This window comes from Anopheles coluzzii, chromosome 3 (assembly GCF_943734685.1).
Source record: "Anopheles coluzzii chromosome 3, AcolN3, whole genome shotgun sequence".
NCBI lineage: Eukaryota > Metazoa > Arthropoda > Insecta > Diptera > Culicidae > Anopheles > Anopheles coluzzii.
This window is the reverse complement of record NC_064671.1, coordinates 30,532,173-30,550,054: the sequence shown is the minus strand read 5'-3', so window position 1 is coordinate 30,550,054 and position 17,882 is coordinate 30,532,173. Positions and strand designations below refer to the sequence as shown.

Sequence of the window (17,882 nt, the reverse complement as noted above, 5' to 3'; positions counted from 1 at the left end):
ATGGGCTCGATGGGCTGTGGTCGAGAAGATCGAGCGCTTTTTTCCTCTCTTCTTCTGCATTACTTTACTCGTGTACCGCGGAGGACGCGGAAAACGCATTGCCGCGGAAGCTCCGCCAGTCGAGTTGATGCCGAGTTGATGGGAAAAAGTTTTCCGATCGATCACAAACGACTGCGAAGCGTGGAAGGGAGCGCCAGGTTTCGACCTCCCTTTTTCCCCCCGATCCTTTTCCATTGAGAATGAAGACATTATATTTCGTGCAACTTTTTTTTTCCTCCGCTGCCCTTTCGTCGAAATGTATTGAAAGGAATCCAGGGCCGAGTATGATGTTATTTCCATTGGGCCCATTTCACCCCGCGACTTGACATATCGGTCGACGCCTGCCCGCACGGTGATCGGTCCAGGACTTCCGTTGCGCCACTGTTACGTGAACATCCGGGGCACGTGAACGTAACCGTATCGAGCGGGTGATGTTTATCGGACATTTATTAGGTTATCGTAGTTGTCGAGTGAAGTCCTTGCTTTATGCGCTCGCGGAGCACGTTTTTTTTGCGCTCGTTATGCACACCACTTCAACCGAAGCTTTGAAAGGATTGAGATTTCCGTCGGAACAGTCGGAAGCAATGGTCCGGACTTACCGGACCGGGGTCAATTTTCGAGTTTGGTGGAACTTTTTTCGATTGGGAAAAGTTTCCTTCAATCACGCCAAACCTCGTTTGTGTCCATGGGTGTTGAGGTAAAAGGGAAAGCACTCAGCACACGCTAGTGGTTAAAGTTTGTTTATCAAACCTTTCAGCAAATGGCATTAACATTTGACTTTGAGCTGGCGGTTGAGGTTGAAAACGAGGTAAGCTGGTGGGGTTAAGCGGTGACAAAATGTGGAAAGGAACATTCCCGTTTAGTAATATTGTTGGAGGGGTGAGGGCACTTTGCTCTTCAATGGCCATATCTTGTACGAATAGTTTGTGTGCACAGCATTTATTCCATTTTCGGAATGTCGCCTGAAACCTCTCTGTTAGATCCTTGATAATTTCACGAGGACTTCTATTAACTGACAATAGATACAGAATTTCCCTATAGATGCCAACTCTTTTATCTATTGATCTTCATCTTTGATTTTGAAGTCCAACCTGTGTTACATTTGCCAGCTTCAAGGTATAAACAAAGACAACATGAAGGTCCATAAACTACTACCTGCTCGGTACTTGGCTACCTATTGTAACCATTTCTTCCTAACTGTCTATCTGTCTAACTGTCTATCTGACATCCCTGTACTCTTTCTAGTCATCCAGGGTCAATTGCAATCGTGTTGAGACGTACCGAGAAACCCTGTAAAAGCATCTTGAAAACGTCTGTTATCGTAAAAGATCAGAAATATTTGAAAAAGAAAATTTTTCAGCTTGGATTTTTCCCATTTTTTTCCAAAGGAGCAGTTAGCGTGTCAATAAACGTTGATATATTGTATAACTCTGATAAGGAATAGAAAAAATGGCTTCAGAACTCCCTGTGTCTGGTTGCCGCTGTTTCTAGTAGTTTATTGAAACACAATCTCCCAAGAAGAAATCCTAATGATCAGCTGCCATATCACATTTTAAAGCGGCTTTCGGTAAAGCAATCCAAATCTTCACCTTTTCCGCTGTCGGTATCTTTGAATCTTTCGTTTTCCTCCCTGGAACGAATGGCTTTTATGGCTTCAGGAACGACTTTTTTGCTTTTGAGATGCCGAAGGTAACCTGTTCAGGTGTTTGGTATCAAATTTCTTACAAAATCTTCACAGTTTAAACCCCAAAAACAAATGCACGTGAAGGTTGGCAGAAGATGAGACACTTCTCAGTAAGACACAGAGCCTGTTTTATCGGTGTGAATGTATCAGGCAAGAGAATCATCATCTCAAGCTGTCAATAATTTGTCTCATTGAAAATCAATGAATCAATTATAGCAAAATCCCCCCCTTACCGCCACGGGTAGTGTAATGTCGGGAATGTTGACGAAGAACACATTCCAACAGACCATCGTGTACCACATTCAGTGAAGGCCACGAAGCGATTGACATTGCGAGCGATGGCGTTGGGAGTTGGTTTGCGGTTAGCAGACCCACCAGACACGCGCCCAGCCATCGCCCTAGCCCGAAACGACATGACCGAGACAAGTGTAACCGGCGCGGTGTCTGTGTCTGACTACACGTGTCGTGTGGCCTGGTCGTGTGAAGCACCGCCGCGTACGTGACGTGGTTTTGTTTATGTGCTCCGCGACTTGGTTGGTCGCCTGGAATCAGCTGTGATTGATTGGAGGAAAAATTCTATTCTTCGCTGAATGGAACGAACATCAACTTTGGGGACAAAGAGAAGTTCCCTCCGGCTGTGCACGGAGCTGCTTGCTGTACAACGGGAGGATGATGGAGGGAGGGAGGGAGGGAGGGGTATTGTTTTCTTTGTTGCGTACGCGAACAGAATGAAATGGGGCGAGCGCTCGTAAGACATACGCACCATAGCGAAGGACGAAGGGCGCCTTTTTATGATCGCTCTCCCCATCATCATGGACAATCAGAATTGGCTGCGCTGTTGTGGTTGTGCTGTTCCCTTCTTAGGAAAATTTCATTAGACACTTTTCCCGCGCTTGACCTTGCCAACGACCTCTCACGCTTTTGCGAATTCACACGCCAGAAAAAAAAGGAAAAAACCAAAATTGTTTGTCGCTTCAAATTGATTTTTTATGCCTCGATGATTAGCTTCTTCCGTTTTGCACCGTGCCAAACGCCGTGCCTGCCGGGAGTTGTTCAATAAAATTGGAAACCTCCCAAACCGGGGGCCAAACTCATTTTGGCAAAAAAGTGTTGCCGAATTTCCGCTCTTTTTCTCTCTCTCCTTCGAATAAGGAAACCGCTAACACACTCTCTATTCTGCTTCCCAGTTTTGATTGATGGCATCGATTACACAAAACGCGACGACCGGGCGCTCCATTCCCCGCTTGAAGCAGCGGCGGCCATTGTCCGTCAGACCGCCAGTGGCAAAGCAAGACAAACGGAAAGCGAACCTAAATTGCATCATTATCTTCATTACGGTTCATAATTCACGCCATATCGCGGGCGTGATGGAAGCGACGAATTTCCACGCGGTGGAAAAAGTGGAGCCAGCGAAGCGGAAGAAAGAAGCCACCATTCTCTATTCTTTGTGGGAGATTTTGTGTTATCATCTTCATCTGCCCCCCGAAGGCTAGGATTATTCCTATTATTCCTTTGTGGTTCCCACACACACACACACACACACACACACACACACACACACACACACACATGTGCGCGTGTGTTTTCGGGGGGTTTCGTTGGATCCTTGGACGTTCTTTCGGGATTGTTTATGTGTCGGCTGAACTTCTTTTTGTGCTGTGTTCTCCCAGGGCAGGGAAAGAAATGTCCATCAAAGCAGAAAATTGGAATTCAATGAGCGGTCGTTGGGTCTGCTGATGCCTGCCAATGTCAGGACAATGGACAGAAATACAATCAACAAGCGATGCCAAATGTAGCGTGTGTGTAGTGTGTGTTGTGGTTTGGGAAAAGTGGAGCAATCACATTAATTATATCAATCCAGAAAGAAGCACAAAGAAGTTTGGTGATCTAAATGTTCTGTCCTGATTGTTTTGTAATTAGTAGAGCAGGATTTTGTATGAAATTATGGTCCTTCGAACCAGATTAAAGTATGAGTAGACATATACAACCGATTAATGCTATTATTTTGCACGTTTAAAGCTCATTTTCTAATCATAGGGAAATGAGTGTATAATGCGCTTACTACCACCACCATATTAACGCACAGGAAAAAAGAATAATCGCCTCCCACCAACTGTGTAATTGTTTTCTACCGATTTTAAACGATGCATAGAGAGTGTGAGTGTGAAGAAAGAAATTGAGCCCCCTTCCCTCGCTAGACTGCATTCTGTACACTTTTTCGCTTCAACTACCACTTCAACAACAACTACCGTTTCACTTCACATCCTGAAGAACCTGTCAAGCTGTTGACGGTGTCCCCGTTCAGGACTCGCTGGCAGGGCGGAAAAATGCTTCCGGCCCGAAGCCAAACGAACAATTGAGCTTCGGTGGCCACCAAAGTGGATGATGGCGATGAGGACGAAGATGATGATGATGACTATTATTTCCTTATTGTCTAAGCTCCACTCGAGCGAGAAGAAGCGAGAAGCGCGAAAAGAACCGGCTCAAGACAGCATCTCACGTGGGCACGTGGTTGACTATGCATTAATCGGGAAAGAATCGGACAGCAGCAGAGAGGTGGCCGTGAAGGGCAGGGATACACAAAATGAGATGAAACTGTCCCACCCACCGGTGTGGTAGTAGTTTTTGCTTCGTTTGTTTTCCCCCCGTGCTAAATCCTTTGCTCACTACTAGTGTGTACTTCGCGCGAATCATTGTACGTGAAGAGTCGGGCAGCAGCAAAACCCGTCAACTCCGATGATAAATGGCTTAATAATACGAGACATTATTTGTCACCTTGTCGCTCTTTCCCGTGGATTTCATTGTTTGGGAGGGGAAACGGACAAGCAAGGGAGACGCTAAAGAGATTACGACACTGAGCGCTTCAGAAAATATTGGCAAGCCGTGGGGATGTTAGGAATTATAACAGTTTTCTTGGGACTCCCCCCAGAGACGACCCACTTCCGGCGCTAATCTCGTTGCAGAAATGGGTTGTTTACGGGGAACTACTGACCAGCATGTGGTCACCGAGGTGTTCGGAGTTCACAATGTCCACAGCGGTAGGTCCACCGGGATTTTATGGACCGATCGGACCCGAGACTAATTGGTTCACGCGTACGCCCGCGTTGGTAATTGAATTGTTGTCCCCACCGGGCATCGTCTGCAAATCGGCTTGTTCAGTGCGAAACGTTCTAGTACCCCGGGGGAGACCAGATCTAATTCCCAAGTTCAGCTAGGGTGATCCTACCCAGTGTCTACCGTTTTCCAACAACTGTCAAACAACGGCACTGCCTCTACCTGGAGTTCTCGAGCGCGAGCGGGTCGTGTGGGTCGTACATTTAATTTCTCACCCAACACCACGGCAGCAACACAGATTCTACGTCCTCATCTTGGTTGGATCACATATACACACGAAAGATCTTCTCGCCGTGTTTTCTTTCTGCCCTCTCTCTCGAGATGCAACGGTACTGTGGCTGAGAGGTGGTACTTTACAAATGGATCAACACCCGGTCCACGGCTGGCACGGCGCAGAATCGATAAGATATACCGGTGTGGACCACCCTACCGGTCAGCAAACAGAGTGCCGAGGGGGGAGAAGAACGGGAACTGGAACCGCCATTTTCTCGAGTGGGCGATGGATTAGTGAAAACATGCAACGACAGATTGCTCCGAAACCTGGCCCCGACTGGTGAGGTCCGAACGGTGGTCTAGGCTCGCGCCGCAGGAAGTCTGCTGCGGGATGCATTCGGACATTGGCGTTTCGGACCCGTTAGTTTGCTCCCTCCCCCCACGGGTACCGTAGCATGACTTATACCCGTCCGAACTATGCTTCTCGTTACCCCGTTATGCATCCCCCTCTTCATTAGAGCCCGGAGTGTACCGTGTGTTGATTTGTCCCACACGCGAACACACGCTCTCCCATCGAGCGGGGCTGGCTCGCGTTGGCTGCGAACTGCGAGATAAATGGCAGGCCATTTCCTCCACTTTGGCTGACCCGCAGGTCCACACTCGGACTTTACAGTCCATCACACAGTCCAAACGAATCCTTTCGGAGCTGGCAGAAAGCAAGCAATCAACCGTAAAGCTGTGAGCTGTGAAGTGAAGAAATTGAATGGGCGTTCGATGATTGAAAACCCGCGGACTTGGTCCCTCTACCCCCCTCTGGACTCAGCGGTCCTTGGTTCCCCGTTGATTAGAAGTGAGGCAGAAAATGCCACATTTCCCTCTACGCCGTTCCGCAATCGTGTGCTAATCGTGTCGCGGATAATCGGATTTATGGCAGGGCGGGCGACCATATTAATCTCCCGAGGCCCGCGTACCTTTGAATTGCGGGTGTCGCTGACTTTGACACGATCAGTGGCGGCATATCTGCAATTGACTTATGTGCTTGTGCATGCATACACAAACACATACGAGGCACATCGCGGGAGGGCTTGCTTTTGCCTAATACCTTGCCAGCCGCATTGTCACTCCGGATGGACAAAGTAGACGTTTATGATGTGATTGCAGCTGATGTACGGGCTCAAAGCGACACGGGTGACACTGGAAAAGCGCCTGACTTGACAGTATGCAAAACAGCTTGAAATGTGTGTGTGTGTGTGTGTGTGTGTGTGTGTGTGTGTGTCTTGGTGTCTTGGTGGTATGATTAACGCTCGACAGCGTTTGATTTTTGTGCTGACTTTCCACTGTGGCCGGCGAAACGATGTTGAAACGTTAGTTAATTTATGCCCCTTGACGGCACCCAGCAGTGACCAGCCATGCTCTTGAGAAGGGCTTAGCGTATCGCATATGAATATTGAAGCTACTGTCGTGAGCAATTATTAGCCGTAAGCTCTTGATCGATAGAACCGCTTTGAAGTTATCAATCGAAGCTGTCCAGGCCGGGCTTAGTTCAAAGTGACTCACGGGTTTCTTGCAAACGGGCAGCAAGCGTTTCAATTACAACGCCCATACGCCTCATCACGGGAGAGTTTCTCCTTACGCTCCCGGAAATAGTTGGCGTAATATTCAGCAATCACAGTAAAATGTGCAAACAGATATATATATAAAAAAAACAACAAATTGATCAATAAAATGTGTTGCTATTTGCGATTTGCAGGCGCTAGACAGTGGAACGCGCAAACAAGCTTGTTTAAACATTCACCCTTTTCGAAAGTTATTTGATTTGTGGCCAGTAATAAGCTTTCCGGACACGGGCAAGTAACGATCGTACATTAGACCGTGTGCCGTCGTTGCATGTTCATGCTGCCTCTCCTTTGCTGCCGCCCAATGTGTGCAATTTGTTACCCAGCGAAGGCAAGATTCCATCGATTAGCTATCGATTTTCTATCGCTATCGTTCCCCCATCAGGCGGCAAACGGGCGGCTCTCAAATGGCTTCATTACGTACGCAGGGACTGTGCTCTCTGTATCGTACTTTTTTTGCCATCTCCCATCCCATCTACTTCACTAAGTAAATTTTGAGCTGTCAAACCGCTTGTCGCTTTTGCTGGTGCTGCTCCTGCTGTCCGGTTAGGATGGCGCATTCGAGTGTGGGCACCCGGGGTATGTGTGCTTAATGGCTCGGGCAGATGTCTTCGTGTTGTGCGCGGCCCGGTCCAAGTGCGCTGAATTGAAAGGAAAAGTCCTTCGCCTGGCGCTGGAGACCGGGAGAAGCGATCGTTTATTGGTTTTTATGAACCGTCTATTAACGGGCACCGTCGAAACTGGGTGTGCATGGGCGTACGATCCGGGTTCGGGTGTATCTGGTTCAAATTGAACATCTCCAGTGTGTGTGTGTGTGTGTGTGTGTGTGTGTGTGTCATTTGGCACAGTTTTGTGGGACACGCTGTTATCTTCATCGGCAGCAAGAATGTGAACTGAATGGAGCGAAATGTCTCATAGAAAAGCAATTGCACAATAAGATCCCACGTGACTGTTTGTCTTCTGAAGAACAAACGATTCTGGAAGTTTGAGAATCAAAATGATTATACAAAATTTTTGGTTCCACTTTTAAAGATACACTTAACCTGTTGACAATTTCATAACAACGCCATGGTTCGTTCTTTTTCAAATCACAGCTGGTCGGTTTCATTTGCCATTACCCAACCGATTGCCCTCACTGCCCCTCTGCACATACACACACTCAAGGGTTAATGGAGGTCCCGGCGATATCTATCCGATTACTCCCGCGTGCCATAATCGTTCCCAGGCGGGCCATTTCGAGCGCAGCACAAGGCATCCGACCGGTAACCTGAATCTTTGGAACCGCTTTTACCGTAATTGTCGTAAATCGCACTGCTCTTACAACGCTCCAGACCAGTCGTTGAGTCGTTTAGGGTGCTGTTCGTTACTCTGTTTCCCAAAAAAAAAAAAAGAAAAAAAAATACAACCTCAAGAGTAGAAAGAAAACAAATCTTTCGGTAGAGCGGTTTAGGATCTCTCCCACCGTGCGAGCGGCGATGATACGAAATCGAACCCGGCGCGGTATCGGAACCATTCAAAGGCACTTGAAATCGAGCTGGCCGGCACGCAATCGTACGGATTCGATCGCCACGACTGTTCGAAAGCGAGTCGCGACGCGGGCACAAACCCGGGAAAATCCGTGGGGGTGCATCAGCATCAAACCTCAGCCGATGTTTATATGATTTACATTAATAAGTTTTAGCTTTGCCGCGCACGAAGAAAAACAAAAAAAAACAGTGGGAAGTCATCGACTTCTATTCCAGGAAAAGAGGTAGTTTCGGGTGGGTTGAAATAGATGGCGATGGGTCCCCGGCGGTCCCAATTCGAAAACAAAGACCCGGGGCGTGAGTTTATGTGAAGTGTGTGCAGTTCCAGCGAACATCAAAACAACGCCTGAACGCCTCTTTTGTTGTACAGACGCGCTGGAAACAGGGTCTTCATTGGTTGAGACGAAATCGGAAACCCAAAACCTACCAGCGCTCTTGTAGGCGAGTGCAGTGTGGGTCCCATAACGATCCCAAAAGCAGTTTCTAGCGACAGCTTAGCTCCCTGCTATTTCACCAAAACGATCCTCCTGCAGCGGCTGCCTGCATTACCATAAGTCTAGTAGGTCCAACGCATCCCCTGTGGTGGCAGTTAGTGGTCATCTTGGCCCGTATCTCCTACGCATTGCAGCCACATATAGGTCATCTTTGAAATAGGGCCACTTTCGCGGCAGTTTCATTCAACAGTTTATTGCGGATAACTGATAAGTGCATGCGCATTTGCATCCTAAAACCGATCGGATCCTCCATTCTGTCTCGATCGCCAGGCACCTGTTTGCACTCACCCCAAAAACGGTAAAAAAGGGAAAGCAGCGATTAGTTGGGACATTGCATTGCAGAGACAGTTAGTCAGACACATACCACACGCGACATACGACATTCTGGATTGTCGTTCAAAAAATGATGGCGGAACTACTAGCTACCTAGCTAAGCGGCTTGCATCATCATTTACTGAAAGGTTGTCGCATTCCCCTTTCCGAAGAGTAGCAACTTTCACTTCCTCGCTTTTGGTGCATTATGCGTAGGAGGTAAGAAGAGTTGGGTTGATGAAGGAAGTAATTCCATTCATATCCTATAAAGCTGATCATCTAATGGGCTAATGCAGTCACTTCGGCTTGGGAAGATAAAAGCTTGTCCTGCAGGTGGACCGGTAGAATGAAGTGATTTGAGTTAGCGTGGTTTAAATCGAAACGATATTCAAATTAGAGCAACGCATTGCAGCCTATACAGACTTCGAGGCTTTCAAACATATGAATACATATCAACGAGCACTTCATAAAACTCCCAGCTAGTGTGGTTGATAAAACAGACCATTTATTTTAATTCTTCGAAGAAATTTGGGATCTTAGGAAGAGTGTTCTTAACTCTAAACCCATGTTCGGCAATGTGTGTATGCAGTCGATTCGACGAACCACTTACACTGTTGTTCCGTTTTGTCATTTCTCAGTTGTTGAGTTGTTTACTTTCATTGGCCCTTTTTCCCTTGCGACGACGTCGTCCGCCACGCCATCCATCCGACCGACCCGCTTTGCGCTTTGTTTATTTATTTATTCAAATTTTATTGCATTTAGATGACCACTAAAGTGAGGCGGCGGTCGCGATCGTCTATCGGCTGCTGCTGCTGCTGCAGCAGTCACAAATGGTTGAACTCGCCCAACTTGTTGCTGCAATGGCGCCAAACCCGCGTATACGTTACACATATCGCGCATCATAACTGACCAGCAGAAGCAGCCTAGGCCTACTAGACGAGTTGTCGCGCATTGGGAGCATCAACGTGGAGCATCTCCTTTGCAGGCAGGTTTTTCCTTACCACCACTGCATAGGAGATTTAATTACTCGCGCCCATGATGGGGAGGGACTGGGCTTGTCTTTCGCGGGAAGCAATTAAGATTAATGATTTATTTATTGACCTAGCCCTATCGAATGCCTATCCGAGCTGGAGAGCAGCTCGTTTCTGGCTCGTTTTTTTGTCACAGGCTTTGGATTAGCCACAGGGATATCTGTGTGTGCGTTTGAATGTTGACAAACGGCCACGCACGCTAGAAAGCTGCGAAAGAAAGTCGAACGGAATGGATGGAAGCAGCTAGTCTTACGCTGGGTTGGACTGCATAGATGCGACACGAGATGCGAAGATGTTGTTTATGTCGATCCGGACTGTCGATGTACAAGCGGCGTAGGTTTCTTGTACCTGCCTGTCACACTCTAATCTAATCTCGCCTTTTTTTTTTGTCTCCTCTGTGTCATGATAAACATGAGTCCTTGTTTTGTCACCATCGCAAATACATCAATCATTCAGCCTGTCGATTGGAACCGATAGGATAGCGACATGGAGGATAAAATTAAGCCAGCTGGCGTTACTGCTACCGTTAGGTACAGCTCCATGTAAACCCAGGTAGTGATCTACTTTCCGACAGGGCAAACGATCCTCTGTATCTAGATTCAGGTAACACCAGCAAACAAAACAGAAGAAGAAAGGATCCTGTCTTCCACTCGGGAACCGGGATCCGCTGAGCTGATTTTAATCCTCAATATTTACTTCTCGCTACAAGCTACAAGTCTCTCGTTGAAGGATATCGATGCATGCTCCTATCCTCCCTGTGTACCGTTGAGCCGGTTTCTTTTTGCTTTTCAATGACATTACACGCGACAGCCCGAAAGGCGGATAATCTCATCGCTTTAATCCACACGCACTCAGTGGATGCCCTCCCGTGGCGAAGGCCCAGCAGGGTACGAAAGATGATCGGTACGCAAAAGATCAATATAATCATCGCAAAAGGGAGTTGTCCTTCGCGGTCGTGTGTGAGACTTGGTTAAAGGGAGGGAATCCTTGGGAAGTGGTGTCTGTATGTTGGGCAGGAAAAATAGGACACTCCTCTTGGGAGGTTTTAAGGCTGGTGGCTCTGCCTGCTAATGAGTAGGTTGAACCGAGCGGCCCTGTGCCAATTGGATGAATAATGGTAATCGGTATGGGATAAAGGGTTGGTAGTTTCTTTTGGTATGATATATCATTGCAATAAGACCGATTCTTGGTCTGCCACAGAGCGAAGAATTAAATGTTGTCTGAGGGTCTGAGAGTTTGCAGATCCAGGTCATGGCAGAATCATTCAATATCCCTTTACAACCAACATTAAAGGGAAATAATACTTCTGATTGCTTTATTTGCAAGCATTGACATCTATTAGACAAGTCTTACGATTAACTTTAGAAAATTAAACTGCTCCTTAAACTGCATCATTCCCGTCCATGACCTTCCACATCTTTGGGCATGATCCGGCGCCACTGCTTTGTTTGCTTTAAAAATAAACATAGTTTATTCACTTTTCAAGCGACCATCCCGGCACCATAAAGAACTCCGTGTCCGATTGAAGGGAAAAAATGTTTTAAAATAACCCTTTTCATTTATGCTTCCCCTAATGTGAGTTCGGGTTGTGCCTCGGGGTACCTTTCACATGGGTTTTTTTTCTGTTTTTCAATCGGTGGAAAACTACACGTACCACATGGCCGTCACGTTTCCGGGTTCTAGTCATAAACCAAAAAAGCATCATCTCTGTGTCGTATAAAAATAGGGTAGCAAAACAAAGAAGCAACGAGCTGTACTTTCAAAGGCTATCCTTTTTTTACCCCTTCTTTTTTGTGTCATTGAGCCGAAACGACCCATTCGCCGGGAGTAAAGTAAATCACACCTATCCCAATTAATATCTTCCTCGATAATTAGCCCCGCGCAATGATGGGTTCGATTCGTTTCATACGGCTTAAAAGGTTAGGTACCCCTTCCGTGGAGGGTTAGCATTTTAGTGTCAACCGATTTTGGGATACAGAAAGCAGCTTAGATTCGGTTACCGGCTGGCAGTAAGTCGTACAGCAAACAGCAAGCGAGCAGTTAACCCAAAATCAATTGCTTGCCGGGTGAAAGGTATCGCATGTGCGATGTAACATTAATACCGGCAACACACCGTTCCCTGGAGGAGCATTACAGCTGAGCGAACCCCTGGGGAAATCTGCATGTCAATGGGATGTTGCAGTTGCAGCACTGTAGCGAGATTGCATCACATCTATTTCCCTTTCTGTACGTGATCAACAGCTGGCTGCAGGTTTCGGTTGCCGCTGTGTGCACCGGGAAACCGGGTCGAGTGCCGTTTTAGTGGAAGCCTTTTCTCCCCAGTATCAATTACCAAACCTACCTATGCTAGTTTCCCATCTACAGCTGTGGACAAAAAACGCACACGCACTCTATTCGCTGTGTTGCCCTAAATGAGACCTCAAACGCACAATTTCTGTCGCATTCGCCGCGGCGCACAAGCGCAGTCCGCCCCGAGCCAGTGTCGAGCCGATTTGATGTATTTCTCTTCTTTTTTATGTGTTTGGTTGCTATCTGCAGCATGCATTCTGGCTCCATGCAAGTTTTACGGCCCGGAAATGAATTTGAAGAAATGTGTTTCAAACGCTTTTCCACGGAAAAAAAAGGTGCAACATACGCGATTGTGACCAAAAGTTGACGGGCTCTTGAAGGGCTCTCTCGACACGGCACACGGCATAAAAGGTGTGTCCCGCGCTGGATCGATTTTGGGATGGTATTTATGTTTCGGGTGAAATTTGATTGAATTTCAACGGCCACACGACCACATGGCTCCTATTGTGGAAGTGTTTGAAAGAGGCATTTGGGTGGATTAAAAACGGTTTTAATCTGATGGCTTCTTTTTGTATTCGTTGCGTAAAGTAAAACTATTCAGATTCGCTATTTTTTGCCTGAGTATTTGTATGTTAGATTAAAACTAGAATGACACAATTTGAAATGAACAGTTTGCAGATGCAATGAGTGGAAATAATAGCTACGAGTGTAAACATCCACAACACACAAATTGCTTTCCAATCTAAATCTAGCCCAAAACCGGAAGCTGATGCGTGAGAAAATGCAGGAATTCAACTACAAAATCCTCTATTTGACAATGCATTTCAGAGTTGATTGCTTTCCGAATGCAGAACCAAAACTAACCATGATGTTTATTTGGTCAATACGTAGCAAAAGCTAACAAGCGTAACTATTTGAAGAATTTAAAGAAGTGAAACATTCTCGGCATAGATCGTACATTCTCGCATTGCAAGAGACAAAACATTCCTTCACACGTGTGCGTGATCTTCCTTCAAATTCCTTTCTCCATTCGCCTGTCTGCCAAGTTATCAAACCTGGCCTCAATGTAGTTCAATTCAATCTCCCGTTCCATAAATAAGTCATTCAACTTCTTCCAACGTCTGATAGAAACTAAAGCCTTGCTGAACGAACTCCACTGACGGACCAGACGCCAGGCAAGATAATTCCTGCAATGCGTGTAGACATTTCAACTATTTTGTCTACTTTGTCGAGTGCAATTCCCCATGCAGCCCCTCGACCACCTCGGATGGCATGCAAGTGCATAAATCGATGTCAATCGACGAGCGAACGTGTTTACTGCCGTACGATCCTGTTTCGTAGGGGAAGATCTTCTCCTCCCTATATGGCCGATTTTGATCGCAGTGGAGTGAAGAAAAAACAGAGCACGCATAGGGTGGCTCAAATACGCACACACACACTAGTCTGCAGTCCGGTTTATCGTCTGGTGTCTCGAATGAATCAATCCATTGCCAAAATATTGTATTCACCGTCAATAAATTAGAAACCTTCTCGAAGCTAGCCATTGGCCATTGGCTATATCTGAGCACCGTATAACACAGATTTCGCTTAACCGGCAAAAGATTAAGCCGAAACGGCTCGATCATCTACAAATAGACTAGAAAGGGTGCGTGTTGCCTTGGAAGAATGCGGAGCCACAAGCGGCTTTGAACTGGATTTTGGCTCGCGCCATCACGCGCCACTGAAAGAAGCCTGATTTATGCTTCCTCTCAACGCAGATTGTAATCGTAGGCGATTGAAGATAATCTTGGATTGGTAACAGGTACCATCGAGTCATTTGTACAGAAACTAGCACATGAATTAGAGCGTATGACAAGAACCTTCAGCACATTCTTGGTGCAATAAATTCTAACTGACCGAAAAACAACGTTCCATCGGCTAATAAGCTTCACTAATAAGCATACTTTGCGGTGATGTAAGACTGTTAACATTTGGAACAGGTTCTATCAATCAATTTGTATTTACCAGTATAGACAATGACGAGTATTAAGCGCTTCATTAAGCGTGTAATAAAAACAATCCCAAGAGAACTTCAACCGCAACGCATGCTTGAATAAATTATAATTTGCGCAGACCTGTTTGTATGGTTGGAGCCTTCCATCTACTGCCTGCAAGAACGGTACAAAGCTCCACCGTGAGTCATGAACTCTATCGGTGCTTCCCCGGACTTTTTTGCTCAGCAGGAGTTCGCTGGGGAGTTCCCCGAATTCCTAAAAAGGGAAGCATTCACCTTTGGCACCTTATCCTCAGTAAATAGACAACGGAATAGCTCTGCATCGGGCGAGTGCTACTTGCCGACTTACTACAAAAGCAGGAACGATTCCGTTCTGTTGTCTCAGACACAGGGATACCACGCACGAGGCCACACCGAACCGCAGCAAGATGGCACTCCTCCATCGAGTTGCTCTCTTCACCACCCTAGCGATGGCCGTTTGTGGTGCAGAACTGTTTACACAAACTGTGCCGGACGATTTCTACCAGCGCAAAGATCTCAGCGACTGTCTGGAACGGTTTCATGCACCGAAGCTGTACGACAGCCAGTGTTTAATATTCGGTGGCACACAGGTGAATGTGACCGAGTTCCCCCATATGGCCGTGCTTGGCTGGAAGGTGGAAGAGCTCGGCGAAGGTGCTGACAGTGGTGACGATGGTGCTGGTGTACGGTGGCAGTGCGGTGGATCACTCATTACGGTGAAGTTCGTGCTGACGGCAGCACACTGTGCGGCAGACGCAAACAACATCCCGCCCCGGTTGGTACGGTTGGGAGATGTAAATCTCGCCTCGACGAAAGATGATGCATACGCGCAGCAGTTCGACATCCTACGTATCGTGCGTCACCCGGAGCATCGCTTCTCGAGGAAGTACTTTGATCTAGCTCTCGTAGAGCTGGACGGTGTCGTAAGGTAAGCTGATGCTTTTATGAGGTTTTTTCGTTCGATTAAATCCAAACCCTTCTCTTTTGCAGACTTACAGAAGGCGTTTGTCCGACATGTTTGTGGACAAACAGCAAAGTCCTACCAGCGCAATTCTTTCAAACGGCCGGCTTTGGTGAAATAACCTTGGGTGGAGGATCGGTGCCGACACTGCTGAAAACTGCGCTAAGTGCAACCGATTCCATCGAGTGCTCCGAATCGTTCAAATACATACGCGGCCTACCGGAAGGCATCAGGCATGATCAAGTGTGTGCCTCCATGCTAAACGCTGACACTTGCCAGGGTGATTCGGGTGGACCGCTGCAAGTCTCGCTACGCAGCTACAGCACCGAGCACCCGTTCCTAGTGGCGCTGACGTCGTTCGGAAGGGGCTGCGGGATAGGATCGTCGGGCGTTTATCAGCAGGTAGCCGCCCACATTCCGTGGATCGAATCGGTAGTAAACGAAACCATGGATCCGGTTCGTTGCACCGAGAAGTATGGGGCGTTCCGGTTGATTCGCTCGCTGGAGCCGGAGTGTAGCTTGCGGGGGCATAGGAAGAGCCGTGTCCGGTTTCTGTGGCCTGAAGGAGAACAGGACGTCAAGCAGTATTGCAGTGGAACGCTGATTGATTACAACACGGTGCTAACGTCGGCAAGTTGTACCAAAAACACTGCCGGCGTTCATCCAGTGGAGGTAGAGATTTTGGAAGAAAGAGTGAAAATTGTGGAAATTCAAGTACATCCACAGTTTCAAGAGTTGTCACCACACCACAACCTAGCATTGGTGCGCTTGGAAAAGTACCTAAATGATACCGAACATATAGCACCGAGTTGCATGCCGCTCCCGAAAAGCTCTGAAATATGCACCGATCGTCAAACGCACGATCCTGTAGCTTGTTGGGATAAGTTCGCAGAAAGAACCAAGCGGAATCTGCTGAACAAACTTTGCTCCTCACAAAACATACGCTCCAGTACGGTGAGATTGATCTGGTCGGCTCAAGATGACCAACAACAAACATGTGTAGGAACGGTGATAAAACCTGACACTGTAATCACTTCAATACGGTGTTTGGTCGAACACAGTGACACACCTCCGGTGGAAGTTGCGTTCCATGATATGGGTAATGAGAGGCGAGTAAAGGTTGTGAAAACTCTGAAACATCCCGGAAATAAGAAAGGAAGCCGTAACCGTGACACTGCACTGCTGCTGTTAGCCGAACCGCTTGAAAACCTGATACCAAACTGCATTCAAAGCTTGGTTGCTGACAAACGGTTCAACAGAACGCAGGTGCCTGTTTACAAGCAACAAAAATCAGCAGGAATTCTTGGACTTCCGGCAAGCCGAATGTGCAAAGGTCGTATGCTGGACAGCTTCCGAGAGTTGGTAGGTGAAACCGTTGCTCACAGTTCACAATACACATGCTGGGATACGGACCAACGGCTTGTCCCCGGAACGATCCCCGTCGTACGCGGGGCAGGTTTGTTGGATGAATCTAATCGTTTCATCCACGGTGTGACGACAGATTTTAGCACCTACGGATCCGTAGATCCCCTGATAAGTGTAAACCTTACCTCATACACCGACTGGATAACGCGCTTTGTACTGTACCGACCACCGAAGCTAGAGCTTGTGTTTCGTGGTGGTGAGGATGAGTTCGATTTCGGCAGCAGCTGTGTGCTGAAGAATGGCACCACGGGCAACTGCATGCCGGAATATGGTTGCGAGCGCACAATTAATGAGGCGAAAAGTGTGCAAGACATTACGATTTGTGGGTTTGAGGGAACTGTCAGTTATGTTTGCTGCCCTATAGGTCATCAGGATTTTCTACCAATTCCCGAGATAGAGCATCCGTCCGTTGTTAGTTTGTTACGTTCGCTACCGTATGAGAACGTCCGGCTCGTTGCCTTTGAGTGACTGACTAGATTGTAAGTCCGTGCGTACTTTTGTAGAATGTGTGTAATAGAAGAAGAAGAACATACCTGAAATTAAAGAATAAGAACAAATACAAATGGTATGTTAGAATGAGCGGCAATTAAGGAAGAAAGCCAAAATGGCATCTGATTTGTTTGTTTACATTCTTAGTTTTTTCTTTCATTCTGTTGCCGATTATCCCTTCAATTCCTTGTGGAATGAATGGCTTAGCTCAGAAACACACCCATCCATATGCTCAAACCGTGCAGTATTGCAACAAAACTCGATTGTCTATAGCAGTATTTCTTTCACTCTGTCCGTCTGTCCTCTATCGAATCCGTTCGCAGGCATGCCACAGTTGAGAGCGATGAGGAACAAAAACCCAAATCCTCACCGACAACTGCTGAACAGTTCGGCGTGCAGATGACATTCCGCTTACTTGCCGTGAGTAAGTGTGCCTTTCCGATGCCGGCCTGCCCGCTGCTCTTAGCCTTCTTTCGGCCGATCTCGACACATTCCACGCATAGTCCGACACCGGGCCCCGGGTAGACTCTTGGCCGCAAAGACACACGCACGCACGCAAATGTGCGACGAAACCTTGGTTTCGGCTAGAAGCTGGGAACCCGCTGAGGCCAAACCGTCTAGCAACGACGACGACGACAAACCGTTTCGTGGCCTGCTTTCAAGTTGGCAGCTCAT

The 17,882-nt window shown here is 47.2% G+C and overlaps 2 protein-coding genes across 2 annotated transcripts in view; one reads left to right on the top strand and one right to left on the bottom strand.

Moving 5' to 3' along the window:
* The window catches only part of LOC120958176 (uncharacterized), a 102,855-nt gene that overhangs the window by 20,870 nt on the left and 64,103 nt on the right, over positions 1 to 17,882 (bottom strand). The window lies entirely within an intron of this gene.
* LOC120958177 (uncharacterized) lies at positions 10,027 to 17,345 on the top strand. The gene is made up of 2 exons (XM_040380791.2): positions 10,027 to 15,260; positions 15,323 to 17,345. The coding sequence occupies exons 1-2, from the start codon at positions 14,740 to 14,742 to the stop codon at positions 17,184 to 17,186; spliced, it is 2,385 nt and encodes a 794-aa protein (XP_040236725.2). The 5' UTR covers positions 10,027 to 14,739; the 3' UTR covers positions 17,187 to 17,345.

Bases quoted from the DNA above. Each gene is read 5' to 3' on its own strand.
- LOC120958177 (XM_040380791.2), top strand. From the start codon at position 14,740: ATGGCACTCCTCCATCGAGTTGCTCTCTTCACCACCCTAGCGATGGCC. The intron at 15,261-15,322 runs GTAAGCTGATGC...TCTCTTTTGCAG, and splicing joins GAGCTGGACGGTGTCGTAAG to ACTTACAGAAGGCGTTTGTC.